The sequence below is a fragment of the Seriola aureovittata genome, chromosome 18 (genome assembly GCF_021018895.1).
Source record: "Seriola aureovittata isolate HTS-2021-v1 ecotype China chromosome 18, ASM2101889v1, whole genome shotgun sequence".
NCBI lineage: Eukaryota > Metazoa > Chordata > Actinopteri > Carangiformes > Carangidae > Seriola > Seriola aureovittata.
The window spans coordinates 12,760,550-12,784,030 of record NC_079381.1 but is presented as its reverse complement, the minus strand read 5'-3'; the positions used below and the strand labels follow the sequence as shown (position 1 = coordinate 12,784,030).

Below are 23,481 nucleotides of genomic sequence, written 5' to 3'. Positions count from 1 at the left end.
TAACAATATTATAGAGCACATTTTCATGCAAAAATATTGATGGTACTGTGTCATCTGCACCAAGGCATAACCTTGATCAAGAATATTTTCTCAGGGTATATGAAAATCAGCCATTCGAACAGTTGATTTTATTCATGAATTCTACTGAAAATTTAATTCAATTTTCCTTTTTGATGATGTTTAGGAATCTAGTTAATTATAGAGTAAATTATACATATAATATATTTGATGTTTATGGTTTAGAACCTTGTGTATGTGAACATATTACATCAACATTGTCCGTGCTTGTCTTATCATAAATGTAATAGTTTGACCTTGAAAAAACAATCATGCATTGAATGATTTTGCTCTTTGTTGTTCATTGGTAAACATTCACTAGTAAGTTGTTTCAAAGTGAAACTCAACTGCTGTGTCTGGTGACAGTTACACTGATTGAACTGCACCAGCCCTCCATTTACGGAGATGAAACCATTATTGGAGTGGGAGGAAATTAAGCAGTTTAAGCTCAAAAGGAATTAAAAACTCCCTCGTACAGCTATGGCTGATTGGAAATAAGCGTATGGACACATCACCATGTGCTTTAAATAAAATGGTGCTGATGCTTTTTTTTTTTTGGACAGATTGTCAGTCCAGTGAGACCGGTGAGCTATCAGTGGTCTGTCAAGTGGCAAGTGACTTAGTTATTTATTTGAGTTATTTGAGTTTCAGGTGACACAGTTCTGCAAAAACAGCTATCATACTATTGATTTTCTGAGTTACAATAAATCAATTGAAGTGCCTGCTGAGATAAAAGTGTTCTGGGTATTTGGACCAATCTTGGCTTTGAACTTGGCCAATACTTGGACCATGATTGATGAGGTTTAGTACAGACAGGATCAGTTAAAAATGTAGGTTAAGAAAGGCCATGTTATTTGTGGACACATCCCCCGCTGACCATAGATTCAAATGTCCTCACATGATTCCCAGCATACACAGTATATGAAAATATTATGGATAGTACTCATCCGTCCTATCACGTATAGTCCGGTTCTCACTTTCAAACCCTGATGATCTTGGAAGCTCAGGAAAACAAACCTGAAGATGAATGAATGGTATGGTATTCATATTTGAGTGTTTGTCATGCACAGACAGAGACTGGCCTTTCCATTGCTACCTCCCTGCCTGCTCTGTTTTTAGAAAGCAGTTCTGAGGCATAAAGTAATATTCCACAGTGGTTCAATTTATCGCTGGCATTCAACCTTGGTGCGATTTCCTTCCTTGTCACACACAATGAACCAGTTTGTGACATCACACATACACATTGCAGCTCTGGTCCTGAATGTAAACTGTGGTTAACACATCGGGGAACCAGATGGGACAGATGTTGGGATATTTCTTCTGATTGTGACTAATTTCTGAATGCAGACACAAAAACTTATACTCATATGCTTTTTAGAGTGATACCAGTGTCCAAGGTTTGCCCAGCAGTATACAATACACCAAACTGATACCCACAGATACACATTTTTTTGTTGTCTTTGCACATACTAGCATGCATTTCACCAGGGCTCTGGTAAATGCACTGTAGCCTTAATTAGGGTTATTAACTACACCTGTGCTTTTCCTGCTGTGACGTGTCAAAATGTCGGCTCTGAAAAAGATTCCTGTAAAAACAAATGTCGGGAACCTCTCTAGCCTCCATAGTGAATGCATTAGTATCGTTTTAATAGCTCAGACGCTTTAAAAAAAAAATTACAAAATGACAAATCAATAATCACTATAAACAATAGAGCTAACAAATCCTGTTACATTGGTACCTGTTGGAAAGAACCCCATGTCCAGACAAACAGTCACCTCCGCTGAGCCTCCTCTTCCCAGGAAAATTACAAAGAAAGGAAGAAGGAGCCACAGGAAAGCATGTTAACAGGAAACCAGAGAGATGTGCTACACAAACACTGGGCATTTAAAGGTATGGGGTCAAGTACATTTCACACACACACACACACACACACACACACACACACACACACACAGAGCAACCTCGCAAATAACCATTGTGCCTGTTGTGATTATGCCCAGGGCTACAACTGATAATGATGATGATGATGATGATGATGATGATGATGATGATGATGATGATGATGATGACTGACTGCTGTACAGTTGTACCATCTGAGCTGAAGTAAGTCTAAAGACATGACAGAGTCATCTCTACAAGCAACAAACAATGACACCATGATGATTTTTGCAAAATCAGAAATATGAGAAATATTACTATGGTTATATTATCATAAGATGGTCTTTGAGCTACATTGTAAGACACTATCATAGACATTCCACCTTCTTCAAATTTCTTCTGATTCAATTTAACTGAAAGTGAAGAGACTAACCAACTTTATACATAAATAAATATTTGATTATTAGACGAGTGATGTGCTGTGGTTCACTGGGGGGTATTCACTTAATTATCATATCAGTCTTTCATCTGAACTTGAAACTTAAACCTTTTGCCACAGTTTCTGGTTCCACGTGATCCTGTTTGTATTATTTGAGTATTGATATTACATCCTACAGAAATAGCTCTTTAGATGAGTGGGCAAAAATGTTTTGATGACTCAGATGAGGGAGCTCTTTCTTCACCTTGTAGCCCCCCAGCTGCTACATGGTAAATTATTCACCCCACTGATTAAACTTTCAGAAGTACCAAACTGTGCCAGGGGAGAAGGAACAGGGATTCGAGATGTGCTCAGACAGCTCAACAGTCAGGGAGAGGGGAGTGTTAAGGTTTTTAAAAAACTGTAAAAAGTACAGCACAGGGGGAATAAGTCAGCTTTGTTTGCAGTTCTACTATAAAAGTGCTGCTATGAAATATTTAAGTGATGAGAATGCCACAAAATTCAATCAACACATGACATATGATGTCCTCTCTTTTAATTTTCTCCTCATATTTAAAATGGCAAATTTGCATTTCAAAACATTTGTGTTTCAAAATTTCAAAGATGTCCAAAATTACTGGATCAAGGTTTTATTGAATACGGCTTCTCCTGTAGCTTCATATTCAGTTACGTTCTGTTCATCAAAGGTGTTGCAGTTTAGTTAGGGGCCCCTCCCTCAGCTGGGGCCCTGATATGTGGAACCACTGTGACAGCGCTGGTGCTACAGTTTGGAATGAATCATCCTCAAAATTACATTTTAATAATCTGTTAATAGAAAAATATTGTAAGACTTTTATTGACCTTGATGGTTCATTCTTGACCCAATACAGAAAATCAATCTCAGCTCAAGCTCCATTTACATGCTTATTCCTATTATTGAAGACCGTGTGATTTAGTCGAAAGCTCCAGGGGATGTGTAAGTGGACATTGAGGCTGGGCTATTTTGTCAATAGTCAGTTATTATCAATAACCCAGGACATCGACCATGTGCCAAAACGTCCCTAATAGTTCTGATGTGTGTTACCACAGAGCAGCAGCTGTGTGCTTTGCAGCACTTGCCACAAAAGTTGGTTTGATCATCTGACCCTGCTGAGAGTTGGATTGGGTGACGTCGGGATGGGAGGGGTTTGGGGGGATAAATGCAAAAATAGAAAGTGACATGGCCCCAAAAAGAGTGAAAAAAAACAACATACTTTTAGTTTTGGTTAGGTTTTGAAGCTATTGCTGAAATTTCAGTGTCACATTTCTTTTTTTTTTTCTACAGTTTTATTCCCCGTGATGTCATTCATGTTTTTTTAATGTGTTTATTTTTGTTTATTACTGCACACCACATTTCCTGTTGTTTTCCCCCCCCGCTCTTTCTGTCTCTGTGGACATTAAATGGGCCATATTGCACCCTGAGGCCTGTGTGTCCCCCTGCTGCAGCCCTATGTCTACAGAAGGGGAGAGAGCGAGAAAGAGAGGGGGGGGGGGGGCACATGAGGAGAAACATATGAAGAGAGTGCTAGGCATTGAAATTTGGTTCATAAACAACATTCACACCTCTCATAGGAATGATATCTTCCTAAAAAAAAAAAACAGTTCTGTGGTGAAGATCAAAACATCAGAATTTCCACAGATGATCATGAAAAGGAGAGTTTGTGGATAAGGATGAAGAAAGCAGTCGTGTAGTAACTAACAGGGTTACACCTGATTAAGACAGGGCAGAGTAACAGCGGCTCAGCATTGGTGACACTTGCCAGCACTTGATGAGATGCACAAAGGATGAAAAAAAAAGGTAGCAGAGGAATGAAAGCAGGCTGATGTTAAAGGGGGGTGGGGATGGGGGGTGGGGGGTTGGGGGGTTGTGGGAGCAATGGAGTGAAGATACTTTGCTTCTCCCTGGAGCAGAGGAGACAGAGACACAGATGTCAGAGAACAAGAATTCCCCAGAGAGACGAGGGCAAAAATCTGCTCATTTCTCATCTTTGCGCTGGGAAACGCAGTTCGTGAGAGTTTGAGTGTCTAATTGGCTTTGCATATTAACATCATTACATACTTTTTGCCCTGCATCCCTGGACATCTGCTGTGAGAATTATGACCCTGGGTGTGCAGATGGGATGAGACTGACGGATTGTCACGCTTTTATTTTCAGTGTTTCTCCCTTTTGAACTTCGCTGTTATTTTTTTTAGAGCACAGTTAAATATTCCATTAAGTTCATGCCTTGGTAACCATAATTACACCCAAATTATGCAACCATGTTCTTTTTTTGCTGTTGTATATATATATATATATATAGGCAAATGTTGGAAAGCAAATTGAGTGTGGATTTTATTTAGTTGCACCAGTTAAAATCAAATAAATGACAAAAAATTAATGTTTCACAGAGATGGAAAAGGGTCTATTCAATACCTCTGAAAAGTGTCATATATTAAAGTTCCTCTATTGTATTTTGAATTGACCGCTCATTGGGTGATCTCTGGGAACATGATGATTAGAAGACTCTCTGGTTGGGTAACAGTGACTCTGAAAATTACTTTGAATATGAAACATGAAGTTATATGGAAATTTGTATGAAGAATTTTTTCTTGATTGAAGTAATCCGGTACAAAAACGTTGACATACACATATGTCCACATACTCTTATTTTATTTCATTTCTGGTCATTTTCCATTCTAATAGTGTTCTGTTTTGAATGTCTCATTTGTTTATCCCAGTGCTGACTAATGAATAAATGGTGCCTCTGTGTTAATTTCCAAAAGGTTATGTTACTATTCATAGCTCCAAAGACCTACTAACTAAGTGTGTAAAATGATTTCACTGTGTGTAATCTTTCTAAATTATTGCTCTCTTGTTTTCATCTTTTATTTGGTTTATGAGTCTTTTTGGCTGTGGTCCAGTGTATTTAGTTTGAGAAAAAATACAGATACACAGTCTGACAGACCACTGTCCACTGGCATTAATGTCACAACAGCCACTTGTTGAGTTTTGACTGGATATGTGGCTCCTCAAATCTTTAAATATACAGCAGGGAGAGTGTCTCAGTTTGGACCCTGCTGTGTGACAGATCTGTGGAAACATGTTAGTTTCCTCAAACGTTTGAACGATGATTCAGTTCGTGCTAATGACAAATTAAAAGGAGATAATGCACATCAAACGGCTCATTATGCCACAAATGATCCGTAGTGACGTGGGTCTTAGTGAACTTTGCGCGTGGAGTGCGTGTGACACGCGGCAGCGCAACACAGAGCTGTCATCCAAACTTAGCAGAGCCCCCTGTGAAGCGTCAGACTGACCGCCTGGCTGCCAGACCATCAGGCTCTACTTCACATCACAGGTGGCTGCTGCTCCAACTTCACTCCATCACCGCGGACTGTGCAGTGATGGTGGTCCAGTGTGTGGACGTGGATTAGAGAGGTGAGGGGGGGTCCATCTGGCTGCAGCTGAGCACCTGCACGTGGCGGAGGACAGCCTTCTTTTCCTTTACTCGACCTCCAGCCTCCAGCAGATTTCACTTCGCCTGTCAAGCGAGAAAAAGCGAACGATGAGCTCCTCTCTCCCAAAGAGCGACTCGACTACTTCTCTGCTCAGATCATCGGGGCTCAACCGCAGGTCTGCGCACTCGGATCACGGTCCACACGGTCACCGGAGTCACCGCTCTCACCATCATCCCACCGGACCTGGAGGCAGCGAGGATGCGGACTGCTGGACGGAGGACTGCGAGCCGAGCGCGCGGAGACCTCTCTGCCAACCAAGACACACCGACTCTCGAAATTTAGGTGATCACCACCGGGTGCAGAAAAGCCACACCAGGCAAGCCAGCCTGATGGATGACGGTTACGCTCAGGAGGATGTGAGACACAGGACGAGCCGGCATCAGAAAGAGCGCAGCAAGTCCTCCAGGTCCAAACACTCCCATCACCACCACGACTCCTCGCGAGGTGAGCTGCTTCCTGCAGCGCATCACCAGGGCGGCTCCAGGCAGGACAGGCGGACCTCTCCAACTCCACAACAGCCGGACGACGCGGCTTTCTTTTTCGAGCCCAGGGAGAGAGTCATCACCGGGTCGTCCTCCAGTCTCAGCTCTGACCCACCTGCGGCCAGTGCACCTGCCCAGCCCGCATCCAGCCGCACATCCAAAAGACTGAGCGCCAACTCCTCTGAATATGACTCTAGTCTTCATCCCATAGTGAAGTCAGTCTTTGGGCAGGTAAGGAGGCATGAAGAGGAAATTAAAACTTTGGGAAGCGCACTAAAAGTAGATTCAAAGCACAACCCAAGCTGCAGGGTGAAAAATAACTAAACTTTTTTTATATAGTTGAGCCAAATTTCACCAAAATAACATTTGAGTTATTTTTTTTTCTACCTTCAAGTGTCGATTTACATAGAACCCAATCATATTGCTCAAAGCTCACTAATCACTAATCACTTTTAAATGTGTGGGTGCAACAACATGCAAAGGGCAAGATTACAAGCTGTAAGGTAAATAAATCAGCAGCAGCAGCAGCATCATCAATCAAGACTTTAGACTGGCACAACAGTTTCACTGATCATTATACGGTCATTTAAATTGTCATTTTTGTCCAAGAAAAATAAAATTGACATGTTTTCTATTATGAAGGGGAAAAAAGTTTGAAATATAACTGATGAGAATAAAACAGGTTCAAGTACAATTATGCCAGCATCGCCTTAAAACAAATGCAGTATTATTAAATCAATATTTTTCAGTTCAGTCGCATTTCATATGCACCGTCTCAGTGGGCGTTAGAGCCTCATCAGCAATGATCCCCGACCTAGTTTCTGTGTAAGAAGACAAGAGGAAACATGAACAAATGAGAGGGTATTCAAAGAGAGACCCCCCCCACTCCACGGACGGCTGGGGGGCAATAGGTGCCATAGGTGGGGAAATAAAAATTAAAAAAAGAAATTTAAAAAAAAGCTAATTTACAATTAGGATAAAAATAACCCAGTCCAATATTTGATCTTCACACCAATCCCAGTATAAGACAGGCCGGAGGTGGCCAGGTGTGAGGGTGTTAGTACTGCCATTATTAGTTTCACAGGTGCAGAGCTGAATGATCAGCAGCAGCAGGTGGAGGTTCACAGGTGAGATGCAGACGTGACAGTCAGCCCAGAAGAGCAAATTAAAAATGGATGCATGTTTTCAGTCCAAATCTGACCTTTGTGTGTATCTGGTATCCATCACTTTCATGACAGGGAGAGGGGGGGCGGGGTGTGTGGGGGTTGCAGTCTGTCATGCATCCCAATATGAATACAGTCGCTTTCATTGTGACTGTCACCTGAACAGCAGCGGGGGGATCAACTTTCCCTCTGTGTGGAAAACTTTTGAGAGGTTGTCATGCACGCACACACACACGCACACACACACACACACACACACACACACTCACGCACAAACACACACACGGACAAACAGGTAAGTCAACTGATACACATTCAGGTGAGAAGTTCTGATCAAACATAATTAAGTATTAATCACCTCAAAAACTTTTACTGACACTGACATCCGCAGTGCTGAGTGAGGGTTGGTGGCTCTTCTTCCCTGCATCACCTGTTCACCTACTAACACGTCAGTTCTCTACAAGGCGCCACGTTTCCCCCTGTTTCTCAGACAGATCATGCAGCTGTACAGTATCCCGACTTCTCTCTTGTTTCATTGAAATCCTTCTTTCTGTGTTGATGATAAAAAAGCTCAAGAGGAGACAATTACCTCCCCGTGCGCTAATGTGTTCCAGAAATAACTCCTCTCAATCCAGGCCAGAGCTTCAATCAGTCTTAGGGGTTCCAGTGAGGCAAAATCCATGCAGCGGTGTGCTATATAAAGTCTCCAGAGCTGCTGACGTGTGTGGAAATAGCCGATAGTTTTTGTTTTTTCTTTCCCATCAAATCTATGAATGATCAGGTGAACAGTTTTGATAAATTCCACCTGATATTCTTGGATTTTTTTAGGGAAGAGTGGTGGCACGGTATGGTGTTATTGTATGGTTGAACAGTTGTGCTGGCTGCTGCAGCTTTTGCGCAAGAAGAATGAGAATCATAGATGAAATAAATAACAGCGTTATTCATCAAAAGTTTACCACTAAGAGATTGTGACTCTATATTTTGTAATTTTGTAATATATTTTGAATCATCGATGATTTCAAAGCGCGGGCGAGTTTCTGTGAAGTTCAGTCATATCAGACACAGCTGTCAACAGTCAAAACCAATTTGTGAGAGGACCAGAGTTAGTTGTGCACATCAAGTGTCTGTGTGAAAGGGGGAGCCAGAGTGAGTGACTGAATGATGCATGTGTGAGAGTGAAAAGAGGGAAAATGATAGAAGAGCGAATCGAAAGCGAGGCAGCTTGCACGTGCAGGTTTTTGCACCTGCTTAGAATCTTACCCGAGCCGGCTCGTTTTAGTGACCATGCAGTCGCACTAAAACGCCTTTAACGCCGCTTGAATGTTTTGTGACAGCGCAGAATGCAGGGCGAGATCTCACACACCACAAACTGGTTTCGTATTTTTCCTTATGTAACATCAAGATCTGCATACAATCCCAACAGAACTCATTCGTTGCCAGTGGAGGAAGCTAAAAATAGCACATCAAGACCTGATTATGAGAGACTGGAGGAGGGCAGAGTGTTTTTTTTTGTTTGTTTTTTTTTGTCTTGGTAAAAAAAATAAAATAAAAAATTAAGATCCTTTGGCATACATGCTACCTGACAGAGCAAATTTGAGAAAAATAAAAGAGCAGGTTTGCAGCATAAGGAGACATGCTTTCTCCAAACTGGCAGTTTATAATCCACGCTTTCATATTCATGAGATGAATCATGATTACCAAAAAGGCTAGTGTGGGGGTTAGAATAAGGACAAATGTGTTTTTGCAGCTCGATGTTTATAGATAGGTTGTGATGCAGTGATTCATTTTAATGTGAAATGTGAAATCTTTAAAGCAGGCACAGTTTACAAAACTATCATTATTTCTGCATGTTCATATCTTTAAACAATCCAGGTTACACCAGACACCTTGATCAAGGACAAAGCCTTTTGTCCCAGTAGAAATTTTGTTTCTATTTTAAGAGATTCTGAACAATCACTGCCTCTGCCTCAGATTTTATGACCTTCACTGCCCTTGTTCTACAAAACCCCTGGGAGGAAATCAGAAAAGAGATCTGTCATCTGCTGTTCAGACATTATCATAAAAGGAGATGACGATTTTCTTCTCAAATTAAATGTACTTGAAAGGATATGTGTATTAACCAGCAGAGGGAGCACGTACCGTTTGTGCTAATAGGTTTGAACTGTGAGTGAGCGAGAGAGAGAGAGAGGGAGAGAGAGAGTGAGAGTGGGGGAGCGATTAACAGTCCTATCTGTGTCACATCAGTGAGCCAGGAAAAGTGAAAGGGCAAGGAAAGAAAGTAAAGGAAGCGAGGGAATCGGATAAATCAGGGGGGCAGCAAAGAGTAAAATAGGAAGAGAGCTACTTCCCTGGAAGACCTGATGATTGTTACATAAGGCAAACACTCGTCACCTCTCACTTCCCTGCTCCCACCTGACATTTCTGCAGACAATGTGAGGAAAAGTGTTAAAACGCAGATTAGCCCCTCACTTCCTCGACTGCTTTTCCTGCTACTCATCACGCGCTGGCAGCCGCTCACGTTTCCTGTCAGTCGTTCCCTTTCCCCTTTTATTTGCCCTCACAGACTCTCTCTCTCTCTCTCTTCCCTCTTCTTCCTCTCTGCTCTGCGGGGTCACGCTGACCTTGATGATATCTGAGAGGGAGATGAAAAGACACGCAACAGAAAAAAAGACTGAAAATGAGCAAAATAAGGAGAAAGATCTGGGTGGAAATGGGGGGGCAGCATCATCATATTCACCACAGCATATGCCTCTAGTATGTCTAGAGTATAGCGGGCTATTTTTAGGCACAGATGGATATTTATATATCTGTGCTGGCAAAGGAGGAGGTAGAAAATTGACTCTTTGGTTAAATCCCTTTTTGAGATGAGGATTAGGCAGCGAAATGTAAGAGCCTGAGAGCACAACTGCACATGCTGCAATGTTAAATGTATGTGTGTGCGTGTGATGATGCTAAATATTTATGGAGACCCGACGCTGGAAGGGAAAATCAGTGAGAGACACTGCGAGACAGAGGACGAGGGATAAATGAGTCAGAGGAAAAACAACAGAGCTTTAATTGACTGAAATGAGACTTGTCAATATTTTTCCCCTGCTGACGCACCAGACCTTTAACAGCTGTCTGTGCATGTGCTACCATCTGAAATAAAACCAAAATACCAGAATAATCAGCATGAAAGTTAAAGGTTTTATAGCTATTCTGATTTGAATGAATTAATCAACTAAAGGATTAAACTGTGACGTCTCAGCCCCAGCACAGGAAGATGACGCAAGTGTGTATTGTACGCTTCTTTTTTTCTTCACCCCCTAGACGTCCTCTGATGACGACAAAAATGTACGCACAAAAAAAAAAAACTCTTATGGTCACTGTATTTATCCCTTCTGTCTTTGCAGCTGGATACACTGCGATTTAAAACGCAGCAGCTTTTGTCTTGTTTGACCATGAAATGATTACATCTCATTCCACTCTGCAAAGAAAAAGAAAAAACGGTTGATGATGAACGCAAGAGAGCTTGTTATTACATCAGTCCCTTCCTTCCCCCTTCTTCATCTCCCAGCTCATTTAACACACTTGATGGCAGTGGATGAAACACGATTATATTTGACCTCAAAATCTGCATCTACATAAAAAGCAAAAGCAGTTATTAATATTTTCTATGCGAGCCAGCTTCCAGTCTGGGGCACGCGTATACATTTCTTTGCATTGTTTGGTCAGTGATGTTGCAAGCATCATATGCTATTGTCACAAATCAAGACAGGCTTCACCCTATGAGTCAGTGACATATGACCCCCCCCCCAAAAAAAATGTAAAAATCATCTGATCTTCAGATCATGTTGTCCGCATGTAAGCAGTTATGTAAATGTTTAAAGTCAATCGTTGGCATCTGAGTGAGAGCGATTGTGAGGGAGAACGAGAAGGATACAGCCAGGGAGAAAGGAAGCAAGAGAGAGAGAGAGAGAGAGAGGGGTGAGATGGATCTCATGCCCGTGCACACTATGGTCTGACATTATGAGAGCTGACGGCTCCTGTGTCTGACGTCTGATGTGTTCTGAAGTTCACAATGAGCCTCCGGTGAGAGGCTGGATGAATCATCCGCAGAACAACACAGAGGAGCCGCAGAGATATTGAATGGGAGCAAGATCTGAGGCGACTTTGGCGTGAATGTGTTTATTAAAATAGCAGAGAATAGACAAGGTCGCACAGGAGAGGGAAATGAGGATGTGCGTTAATGCTGAAGTGCGAGTGTGAGTGGAGGTAAAGTTACATCAGGAGCGAATGCTATACTGGTTTAAAACCCAACATGTGGGTTTTGTTCTGGATGTTGTGGTTTGTCATTTTAGACGAGAAGTACTCAGATCCTTAAAGTCCCCATCCGCTCAAAATTAGTTTTTACTTATTGTTACTTCACATGTTTCAGCCTCACTGTGTAGAATGATGTTTGTGAAGAGTCTGACACCAGAGGGCTGTTTACACATTCACCCGCTGGAGGAGCGAAGTTTCTCTGTGTGTCACCTTAATTCTGAATTTAAGATGCGAGCGTGTGTGCAGTAAAAATATTTACTATGATGAACCGCTTCTTGTTTAAGAGCTATAGTTTAGTATGTTCCCAACATACTCAACACGTGGAGAGAAATACAATTCAATTTTGACCCAAAGCAAAATTTGCAAGTAACAGATAACTATTATGTCACACACACACACACACACACACACACACACACACACACACACTGGAGTCAGCGAGAACGTTACGAGACTGAAACGCTTGAAGTTCAAAACGTTCACGTTCAAAACAGATTGAGGCAAGTTTGACTGTGAAAAACATGTTTAAATAGCAGTTGACGAGTTAAACAGAGTCAAACAGTGACAAGTTTCAAGAGTGGCAAAATGCCCCAGTGACAACAACGTGTCCATACTGCAGTAGTGAACACTTAGATCAGTGTCTCTGCCTGGTCGTCACACCTTTCACCTTTTACAGTTAGTCACACATCGAGGTGTCACTTCCCTCATCATCACAGAAATGTCTTTAGTTCATATACAGAAGCTCCAGAGTTTTTAGGATTTAAATATCAGTCGTTTAATCTTGTCTGAGGCTGCGACACTGTTGAAATGTGACAGGTCGACCTTTAACACTCATTGATTATTGTCACTGTTGCATAAACGTAAATGCAGCAAGAACTTATAGCTGTAAAACAAATGCAGTGATGTAAATAAAAAATAAAAAAAATGCAATTTCCCTCTGGGATATAGTACAGTATAAAGTAGCATAAAATTTAAATTCTCAAAAAACACAAGCGTCTTAATTTGTATTCAAGCACATTACTAGAATAAATGTACATTTTCGCTTTTAGCCACCGGTTTCGGATGTTCCATATTTAGAAACCCCACTATTTCTGTCATCATGCTTGACAATAAATGTGTGTGTCTGCGTGTGTGAGTGTCTGTACGAGAAAGGCTGAAAGACAGCATTTATTTGCCTGTGTCTGTGTGTGTTTGCACGTGCTGGGTTTGCACCCTCGGTGGTTCAGAATCCATTGTCATTTCTTGCACATTTTGGCTTTGATCTGAATCCAAGCCCTTCAAGCTTAACATGACTTTGTAATGCTCCTATGTCTGTGTGTGGTGTGTGGTTTGTGTGTGTGTGTGTGTGTGTGTGAGAGAGAGAGAGAGCGGGATGGATGCTGAGGGTAGAGTGGGGAGAGATATGGGAGAGTAGGGGGAAGCGTGTGATATATTTTTAGCTCCACAGCCCCACATCCATGTGTGTTTAATCGAGTGTATGTGTGTGTTTGTGTGTGCGTGTGTATGTGTGTGTGTGCATGTTTGGATTAGTGTCTCCAGCATCTTGCTCAGGGGAAGGTAATATGCTTGTCCGAACGAGCTTCTTCTGTCACATTCGCATAGATGGTTTAAAACTGTGGAGTGAGCGAGAGTAGGGGGGAGAGGGTGAGGGAAAAAGAGCAATAGACAGACAGATGGACAGAGAGAGAGAGAGAGAGAAGGAGAGGGAGAGAGAGAGGGTAGAGGGGAGGGAGGGAGGGAGGGAGGAAAGACACTGTAGGAGAGAGGATGGAATGAATAAGCAATCTTGCTTTTTCTACTCCTGGCGCTTGCATCTCGCTCTGTTCACATGCATGCTTCCTCTCCCTCGCTTCATCTTTGCGTTCTTCTGATCTGTCCTTTGTTCTTGTTTACATATTTCCTCATTTGTCTCTGTGTCCCTCCCCTCATACTTCCCAGCGTCCTTGCCTCCAGGTACCTTCCTGCACACTCCTTCGTCCTCTCCCTCCTCACCTCTGTCTACCTCCTAAGATATCTCTGCTCTGCTCCCTGCTTTTTCCAGCAAATGTCCTCTTATATCAGTCAATGACCCATTGAACCTTTTTTTCCCTTTCTAATCACTCCTATTCCCATGCATGCCCGGAAACATATGCAAACACACATGCATACACGTGCACTTACACACAGGCACACTAACACAGACACAGTTAGAGAGAAAACATAAAACAAGACGGATTTTTTTTTCTTTCTTGCAATGGGCAACTCTGTAAAGTCGCTTAAAATTTTCACCAAGAAGGTAAGGTCCGCTCTGAGGTTTTTCATTTGGCTGTGGTTTCCTTGAATCCCCCTGCATGTTTGTCTCATTGTGTGACCCCCAACCTGACTGAAGGCTATTTGACTGGACCTGTACTGACTGACCACTGTGGATTTCACTACCAGCTGTTACTCTGTGTTTTGTGTTGCTGGAGCCCCACACGGCAAGATAAATGGAGGCTATTTGCCAGCGTGGGATCTTATAGTATATGAGTATATGAGTATATGTGTATTGATGTAGGACTTTGTTGACTCCTCTAAAACTCATTGCACTGCAACGTTTATATGACATCTGCATCCTATCATGTGTCTTTTTGGATCAAAGTTTTCTCTGTGCTCATCAGTGCATGCTTTCATTCACCCGGAAACCCATTTCAGCCGCTCAGACGGATCAGAGGAGCCGGCTGATGCGGCTTGTGCTTGACCTGTTGGCTGAGGTGAGGTCAGTGAATTTGGATCATGTCATCAAACTTTAGAGTCAGTCAGACCGCACAGCGATGCCACTTTACCAGCCAGCGGAAGATGCTACAAGTTGAGCCTGCACCTGCGGGACGTTACCAGTCAGTGGAAATGTCGAAAACAGGTGTGCTGTTTCAGCTGTATCCGATTCTGTCAGCTCATGTGTACCTCTGACTCTGAGTGTTTCCGACGACGACGACGTGAATGCACAGTTGAGGAGGAGCGCAGGGAGAACGTTCAGAACCATTTTTCTAAAAAGTCAAGATGACAGAGTTCGTTTATACAATACATCTCTTACATCTGCTGTCCTCATTGTATGCTTGAACAGACTCTCAAGCAGGCAGACAATCCCACAAATAGATTTCCCTTCACAGCAGCTGCACATCCTTGAGGAAGCACAATATCATGAGCAACTGTTGATGCCATCTGTGCAAAATTGGTTGGGGTGTTGGAGAAGTTCTTGCTTGACTACAGCCTTTCTCTGACACTTCTTTTCTTTTTTTTTTTTTTCGGGTTATATAACTGCAAGCGCGTGGCTTCATAGTACTTTTTCTGGCACAATATACCCGCAGACAGCCCTGCTCCATGCATCACTTGGTCAGATTACCCAGTGGGCATCCGCTCCTGTTGTGGAGACTGTAGGAATGCACGAACTGGCATTAGGACTGGCATGGCAACAGATGGTGTGTGAAGGTCATTTGTAGAGCATATAATACAGTTTGTATATGCATGTAGTATATGTATGCATAATCATTTTTCAGTCTGTATGCATGCAGATGTCTTATTTTTACTGTAATAACCATCTGAAGATGGGTACTTGCTCATGTCTGAGAGATTTAAAGCAGCAGCAAAAAAAAAAAAAAAAAAACCTTGGTAATTCGCTGTGACAGCGAGTCTACTTCACTTGCTTGTAGCTGGGATGGATGTTACATTGTGGTAATTGAAGACCTGACCAGCGAGAAGAGATGTTACTAATTTAAACTCTGTATATCTGCTTGGCAAAAATGTGCAGTAGTAATCACAGAGCATGAAAACAGAGTCCATTTTCTAGTTGTCTCCAGTGTTCTGCATTTAGCCTCAGATTAGACTGCTGCTCTCTCTAATTCGGATATTAGTCAGAACAATGGTCGGACCTTATTTGACTTTAGAGGAAGCTTTTTTTGTCCACTTGCAGGCCGTTATTGCCTGTTTTTAATTAAGCTGTAGCTAGCTCTGTAATTGGGATGACTGTTGTGAGAACAACTTTTGCCCCCTGGTTGAGTGGCTAATTGGTGATTATAATTTAATGGCTGGCTAAACTTTTGCCTTATCTTCTGAAGAACACAACCATTTTGTAATGCGCACATAAAAAACCTCGTCACTCTTGGAAAAATTCAAGTAACTCTCCCGAGCTAGCCGCAGTTGATTGTACAAGTAGTGTATCATCAATCTTTAAAATTCCCTAATATCAACAGACATTGTGCTTGTAGTACTACTGATACGACTACTGCTAACACACTGAGATGGTATCATTAGTGGGAATCATAATGCTGTCAGTTAAAAACACATATACTCATGTGGATTCTGTTCTTTCCTACCGATGACCACTGGCTGTTAAAGGATCATTCTGGTTAATTACAACTTAATTCTTATTTTCTTAGTTCTTACCATTATTGCTATTGGTTATGAAAACATTGTACTCAACAAACACTGCGTTGAATGTTTACAACATGGAGTCTGCCTGAAGTACTTTTTTATCCCTCTTCATATTAAAACTGGCTAACCTGGGGTTTCTTTAAACTTGTATGATCATCTGCTTATGTTTCATGCAGTGTTTGACTTCGTTGTAGTGATGTTGCCGTTTTTCCAGATTTGAGCAATTACTTTAGTGAGTAACAGTTATCAGAGTTAGAAAACAGGGTGAAAAATGCTAAAATCTGACCAATTTTGCAATAAACAACAGTTAGTCTTAATTGTAAGAAAATATGCAGGTGCAGACTGTGACAAACTGGCTAAAGAGCTGTCACATGACGCTGTCAGATGTGTTTGGTGACATGAAAAGGGGCACTGCCTTTTTGCTAACCCGCAACCTCCGCTGACATTATCTGCTACAAACAGTATGGAGGCTTGGTACTGTTGTGCAGGGTGGTGACCAACAGGACAGAGTCATAGATGGCATCAGTTGCTTGTGTCAGGATATATTACACAGTCTTTCCTCTGACTGAGTTTCTTCCCCCCATCATGACTGACCTGACTGAACACCTCTCTATGACTGACAGACATGTGTCTGTCACCTGCTTTTGAACCCCCTCCATCCCACCTCCGTGTTGGCTCCTTTTTCGCTCCATGCTGCCACAATCTGAGTCACAGTCTCTACCCCTGTCTTTGCCCCTGCTCCCATGTTTGGCCCCCCTGCCCCGGATGCTGCTCCAGGACCAGAAGAAGAACTACAAAGCAGTGCAGTCCTGTGAGGAGGGGGGCTCTGGGGGGGCCTATCTTGAGCCGCTAGTGGCCCTGGCCCAGAACGGAGCCAACATGCACAACGTACTGGGGCCTGCATGCATCTTTCTACGCAAGGGCTTCGCTGAGAGCCGGCAGGCTGTACGTAAGTCCAGAAAATATCATGTGAATGCATGCCAAGAGAGATTAGCACACAATACAGTACACACACAATAAGTAAACTCAATGTGAATGTGTGTAGTAATCATCTCTTACTGTACTGTCAGCACTTCGAGCATGTAAAGAAGCGTGGTGGGACAGAGAATATGGTATTTTGACAATATGAAAACTTTAAATCTTTATAGTATCGAGTCTTGTTGACAGCTAGAATGTTGAATGTTGACTGTAAGTGTGTGTGTGTGTGTGTGTGTGTGTGTGTGTGTGTGTGTGTGTGTGTGTGTTCGTGTTTGTTAGTCTATATTTCTGCATGAGGCTGGATTACTCATAAACATGGTGGACATTTGTAGCAGGATGGAGGATTATTAAACCTGGGTTATGGCGATGGGAGAAATGCTCCTCACCTGATGATTATTTCTCTTTGTCTATTTCCAGCAGTGACAACACGAGTCAGAGTCTCGTTATTAAAGAAAAGAGGGATGTTGAATTCTTCAGTGTGGACGACTGCTGTTTTACTGACTTTTCTAAAGACAAGCTCTCAGATGGTTGTTCTTAATGGGTGCAGTGGTTGAGATTGAGTCATTTTACTTCAGTGGACTGGCAAATAAAAAAGCTATTGTGTACTTTGCGTATTTCCATTGCCTCTGCATATCCACACTTTCAGAAATGGAAACAACGTGACTATGAAAAAAACCCAAAACACTTACGCTATGGATACAGTAAATGGTTCAGATTCATTTCTATTATAACAAATGCTATAATTACTTTCATCCGAAGATCTAATTATGCGTCGCATGTGTGCCAAGGATCTGCATGTTTTCCTGCCATCCAAACACTGATAACCTTCTCCTCTCTGGCCGGAAGAAAACCTGCAGACTCTTGGCACTCTCCGTGCCACATTTATTTTTATACATCATCATGTTGTGTGAGGAATGCTGCGTATTGGCTGAGTATTAAAAATATCAGCAGTGTTTGGATCCTAACTTTGTACTGTGATCTTTCTCAGGACCGAGAGTTGAGGCCAGAAGAAATGGATGGTATGATACATTTCAGGACAATAAAGAATGCAAAAATAAAACTAATTTTGCCATCTATCTAATATTCATACCTTATCTCTCGTGCTCTCAGAGTTGCGTGAGGCGTTCAAGGAGTTCGACAAAGACAAAGACGGGTTTATCGGCTGTAAAGACCTAGGAAACTGCATGAGGACTATGGGCTACATGCCAACAGAGATGGAGCTAATAGAGCTGAGTCAGCAGATCAACATGAACTGTGAGTAAAACTGTGTCTTTCTGTATGTGTGTGCATGTCTATGAATTATTTCCACTTTTACAACCACAGTGCTTAAGCTTGAGTGTCAGACAGAGTACAAATAAAGCAAGTTTTGTCCCTTTTTTTTTGTCTCTAAGCAAACCCTGAAAGTTAACCCAGCTTCCTCTTTCCCTTCTGTCCAACAGTGGGAGGACATGTTGATTTTGAGGACTTTGTAGAACTGATGGGGCCCAAACTTCTGGCTGAAACTGCAGACATGATTGGGGTGAAAGAGCTAAGGGATGCATTCAAGGAGGTGAGGAAAAATCACGTGGTAAAAGCACACAAGATAGCAAAAATAATATATATATATATATATATATATATATATATATATATATATATATTTTATTTTTTTTAAGAGTTTTAACTTTATATTCAAGTATAACTTTATGGACTTCATGTCAAATAACGTTGATGATAATTTTGCGACGCCAACAGTGGGTCTTGCAAGTTTAGGGACGTATTAAAGAAAAGGAGAAAAGACAGTTTTGATAATTGCATATCGTGATTATATTTTACTTCTTGCATTTCTGTTCTGGTAATTTGTCTCTGTTTCTCTTGATTTCAGTTTGACACAAATGGCGATGGCCAGATCAGTACAGCAGAACTTCGAGAAGCAATGAAAAAACTTTTAGGACAACAGGTACAGAGCTGCTGGGAGAGTATGCCCTCTTCTCTGTAGCTCTCCATCAATCATTGTGTCTGTCTGAATCTTGTCTCTCCACTCTACTTATAAATCTTCTCTGAATTAAGTTCACACTTTGATTCCCCACAATCTGACCTCTTCAGGTTGGGCACAGAGATCTGGAGGACATCCTACGAGATATAGATCTTAACGGAGATGGACATGTAGACTTCGAAGGTAAAGAATTGCAGTTTATACAGAAGACCACATTTTACTTTCTCCTCCTTCCTTTCTGTCTCTCTCTTAAACACACACACATTCACACATATTTCAAATCCCAGCAATGTGCCTGGCTGATATCCCAATACCATGCTGATAGTGAGGTGAGGGGATGAAGGCAGTAGGTCTGTCTGTCAGATTATCACCATACCAAGGGATTATGTCACCTCATAGATTACCCACAGAGGAAAAGATGCATGCAGGCTGTCAGGGATGAACATATCAGAAAGTGCTGCTGTTCTCAGTATTGCAACTGTTCTTACATCAACGTGATCTTACATTTCCTCTGTGTTCCATCAATATTAATGTCCAAGCAACATTTGATCGAGCAAGATCAAAGAAGAAAGTGTACTTGTGGAGTGCTAGGTGCATGGTGCACGGTCTTGGCTAATGTGACTTCTGTGATCGGATGTGTATATCCTATATATTAAGAGGAAATTCTTCCCACTTGTGCAGTATCACATATTTGATAACAGATTCAAACTAAAGCAGGTCACTGAGCTACTGTGTGTGAAAATCATCTGTCCTGTTCTTTTACTAACAGAATTTGTGCGTATGATGTCTCGATGAGTTTGTCACGGAGAGCCGAGATGTTAAAACACAACATGGATTCTCTGTTGTTATGGGAGGAATATGAGAGAGACCGGCACAAGAATACTGATGGATCTTGAACTTCTGAACTGACAGCGAACAAGAGAACAAAAACATATCAACCCTGCCCTGAAACTGCCACGCTGAAGCACAAAGGCTGACCACTACAGCCAGGAGCAACACTGTTGATTATATGCTGCTGCTGTTTCTTAGAGCACAAAAAAACCAACAGCTGCATTTCAGACTTTTACAAAGTATATTTTAAAAAGCATATTTTCCTTTAGTAATGACATTTCTAATGCTGATGTGGTTGTTGACCCAGATGTTTGAGCAATTTTGCTTAAACACTTTACTATTATTGTTAATAATAGTAGCAATTAAGAAGACATATTTTCAACTACAGCAGTATGCCAGCAAACACCCCACAAATGCAACACATTCCTTTATAATGCTGAGAAGCACAAATACAACATTGCAATATGGAAATATTTCATGTGATCCTGTCAAAGCTGTGTGTTTGTGTTTTGTGCATACTGTTGTTCCTCTCCACCCTAAACTGTACTTATTATCTCCCTTAAGACAATTGTCCAACCCTGGTTAAGGCAAGCGAATATTTGTTTTGTAATTATGTGTAATGTAGCACAGATGCTGTTCTTCTGACATTAATAACATTATGCCTATCTTACTGTGATATATATATATGTATGTAATTTTCAGTGTGCATAAGATGAACAGACTCCTTCAACTGAAACTTTTGTTGAGGCTAGGTACAGTGAGTTGCTAATCTTGACTACTGTAATTGGCCTTTTTAATTACAGTATGTTTTACTAATTCTGCATGAATACTCAATACATTAAACACTTTTTTGAGTTCATCTACACCTAAGTTACAGTGGTAGGTGATCAACAGAGTGTTAAAACTATAGATGAAATATGGATTTTGTTAATGCTGTAATTATTATCAAAGAGCTCTGATAAATGTTCTTGTCTATTTGGGGTTTTGTGAGTCTACTGAGTCCTCAAGTGACTTTCACTTTGGTACAACATTTTCACTTTGAACTTTGATACCTCAAAATCAATCAAACAATCAACCTCATCCATTAACTGCCCCTAGCATAATATCTATTACCAATTCTTTTCCCCCTCTTACCTTCATTATTAATATTTGTAAAGAAGTGGTACTAACTTCTTTATGAAAAAAGCCAAAGAAAGTTTATAAGAATATTATTTGAGTCGCAGTGTAGTAGGTGCAGTATGTTTTTAGAAATATGATTCATTGGATAACATTTTCAAAATGGCTGCTTGAATTGCCCTTTGGTTCCTGGGGCAGCTAAATTATTGGTTGACTGTTCATGAATGGACATGGGAGTATATGCATGCTCTGAAGTAAAGATATTCTTCTAAAGGGAAATCTTACTTTGTGATTTTACTCGTCTTAACTGTGTGAAACTATGCATGCTAGAAAACAACTGCAATTTGTAGCAGAACATATAAAAATAAAGGTTTTTATTGGAGAGATTAATATGTGTTTAGGTGTGCGTTTCTTCTTGTATCAACAATGTAGTGGGGACATGAATCTGTATTATGGGGACTCCACAATCTGAACCAAACCTGTACATACTAACATACTTTACTAATTACTTACTTAGATACTTTGATACCTAAACCTTTTTATAATAAAAAAAAAACAAAACAAAACATGGAAATCTTAATTTCTACAGTATGGGACCTTTAACAACCAGTCAGCCCATCGTTTGGTGATATTTACTCCTGAATGTAGGCTAACTAGGCAAGCCAGCTAAGACGATACATCATGACAACTTCAGAACTATCAACAAACGCATTTCTTCCCTTTGCAGGGCTGAACTATACACATAGATCAACACCATTACAAATGGTTTTAAGATCTATAGTATAACTTAACATGGTGACATTAAGAAAACAGCATATTCCAAAACTGAAAAGAATGTTTTAAGTAAAGTAAAGCCCAGGAATTGGTTTGGCAATGAATGCTTTACATTCAGAAAAACAAAATCAAAAACATCAAATCCTGTGTAAGGAAACTAAGGAGTTGGTTGGAAATTATTTGGAAATGGGATCAAGAAAACATCTAACTAAAAAACTTTGAAACCTCTGCTTATGGAGACCAAAATAAAGTGGACCTTCCTGTGACAGTATTTCAATTGATAAAGAAAATGAAGCTCTTCAAATCCAGCAGTCTGTAGACAAAAAAAAAAAAAAAAATTTCAGAACAGTTTATCTAAATGAATAATTTGCTGAAATGTGGAATGACTGTCATAACAGCAAATGAAGATGTAGACAAATACAATTCTGATATTTACAAAAATCTTTGTAAGTAGCACACTGGCAAGTCTCCTGTAGTATTATAAACACACAGGCCTTTGTCTACTGATCAGTTTTTCTCAGTAAGAGCCAACTCGGCTTTTAACTGAAATAGCTCATGGCAGGCTGTCTTTGTTCTCTTATCAAAACAAAAGGTATGTTTCAGTGTGAATAAAATGTTCATATCATAGAGGATTAAGTGGATAAAACTTAGAATGTCATAGAGACAATGTACTGTACACAATGACAGGACCTGGTACTCACTTAAAGAAGTGTTGAAGTGAATATATTGCCTTTTGGGGCAGATCCTGTACGTTAAACTGTGTCACTTTGGGTTTTAAACACACACTAACCAGCACAACTGAATTAAGTTATGAGAGCCAACATAAACAATCCAACCACAACCATTGATGTGATATGCTTCACAGCAACGCTGACAGTGAGCCAGCTAGCGTTTGCCAAGAAATAATACGGCAAGTTAGCAAATGCATTTTGTAGCAGGTCACCACTGAAGACAGACATGTGGCATGTAGCCAGAAAAGTACTTACACCTCGAGAAGAAAAGCCGGTTCCAGGTCAAGTTGAAGCCATATTGATTAAGTCAGACCAGTATTGGCTCCATGGTTGTACTGGGAAAGAAATTCAGCCTTGGTCTCATGTGTTGGGACCTGCAGCACAAATGAAACTAGCCGGTAAAGAAACTGACCGAGCCGGTGAAAACTTAAAAAACTTTATAGATGTTTTAACGGGCCACCGGCTGACCTGGATTTGAGCTGGCCAGTCTCCGTGGAGCAGTCTGCCTGAGCTCTGGTCTTATGGTCTTACTTTGCTGGCCTTTTTAAACGAAATTGTTGTTTCTTCAGTGAAGGGTACTGTGGAAGGTGCTTTCACCTGACCACTTCATACTGCAAGGTGCCATCTTGCGTGTGGGCGGTCCCTGAAGTGGGGAGGGCCAACTGTTTAACATGGGGGAGTCACTGGCACTTACATGCCATATAAATAATAAAAACCCCACTATATTTAAGGAAACATTGAAAGACCATTGTTAGTAGTTTGCATGAGTACCACAATTAATTAATTAATTAATTAATTAATTAATACCTATGATGGACACTGTACAATTCCTCATAATAGATGTAGATGATC

The 23,481-nt window shown here is 41.1% G+C and overlaps 1 protein-coding gene and 1 long non-coding RNA gene across 3 annotated transcripts; one reads left to right on the top strand and one right to left on the bottom strand.

The window, feature by feature from the left end:
• The first annotated feature begins 5,061 nt into the window (after nt 1-5,061).
• Nucleotides 5,062-21,514, top strand: cabp1b (calcium binding protein 1b). 2 transcript variants are annotated; one of them, XM_056404435.1, is made up of 8 exons: nt 13,607-14,113; nt 17,002-17,169; nt 18,191-18,221; nt 18,313-18,456; nt 18,642-18,751; nt 19,067-19,141; nt 19,288-19,360; nt 19,947-21,514. In XM_056404435.1, the coding sequence occupies exons 1-8, from the start codon at nt 14,072-14,074 to the stop codon at nt 19,970-19,972; spliced, it is 669 nt and encodes a 222-aa protein (XP_056260410.1). In that variant the 5' UTR covers nt 13,607-14,071; the 3' UTR covers nt 19,973-21,514. The 2 variants fall into 2 exon arrangements, with proteins under 2 accessions (XP_056260409.1, XP_056260410.1); XM_056404434.1 differs by lacking the exons at nt 13,607-14,113; nt 17,002-17,169 and adding an exon at nt 5,062-6,604.
• Nucleotides 21,484-23,288, bottom strand: LOC130187019 (uncharacterized). Its single transcript, XR_008830374.1, has 3 exons — nt 23,098-23,288; nt 22,885-23,003; nt 21,484-22,211 (listed from the first exon to the last, which is right to left on the bottom strand). It is a non-coding gene; the product is annotated as an uncharacterized LOC130187019 (long non-coding RNA).
• Between the last annotated feature and the right edge of the window lie 193 nt (nt 23,289-23,481).

Bases quoted from the DNA above. Each gene is read 5' to 3' on its own strand.
- cabp1b (XM_056404434.1), top strand. From the start codon at position 5,939: ATGAGCTCCTCTCTCCCAAAGAGCGACTCGACTACTTCTCTGCTCAGA. The intron at 18,222-18,312 runs GTATGATACATT...TCGTGCTCTCAG, and splicing joins GAGGCCAGAAGAAATGGATG to AGTTGCGTGAGGCGTTCAAG. The intron at 19,361-19,946 runs GTAAAGAATTGC...TTTTACTAACAG, and splicing joins TGGACATGTAGACTTCGAAG to AATTTGTGCGTATGATGTCT.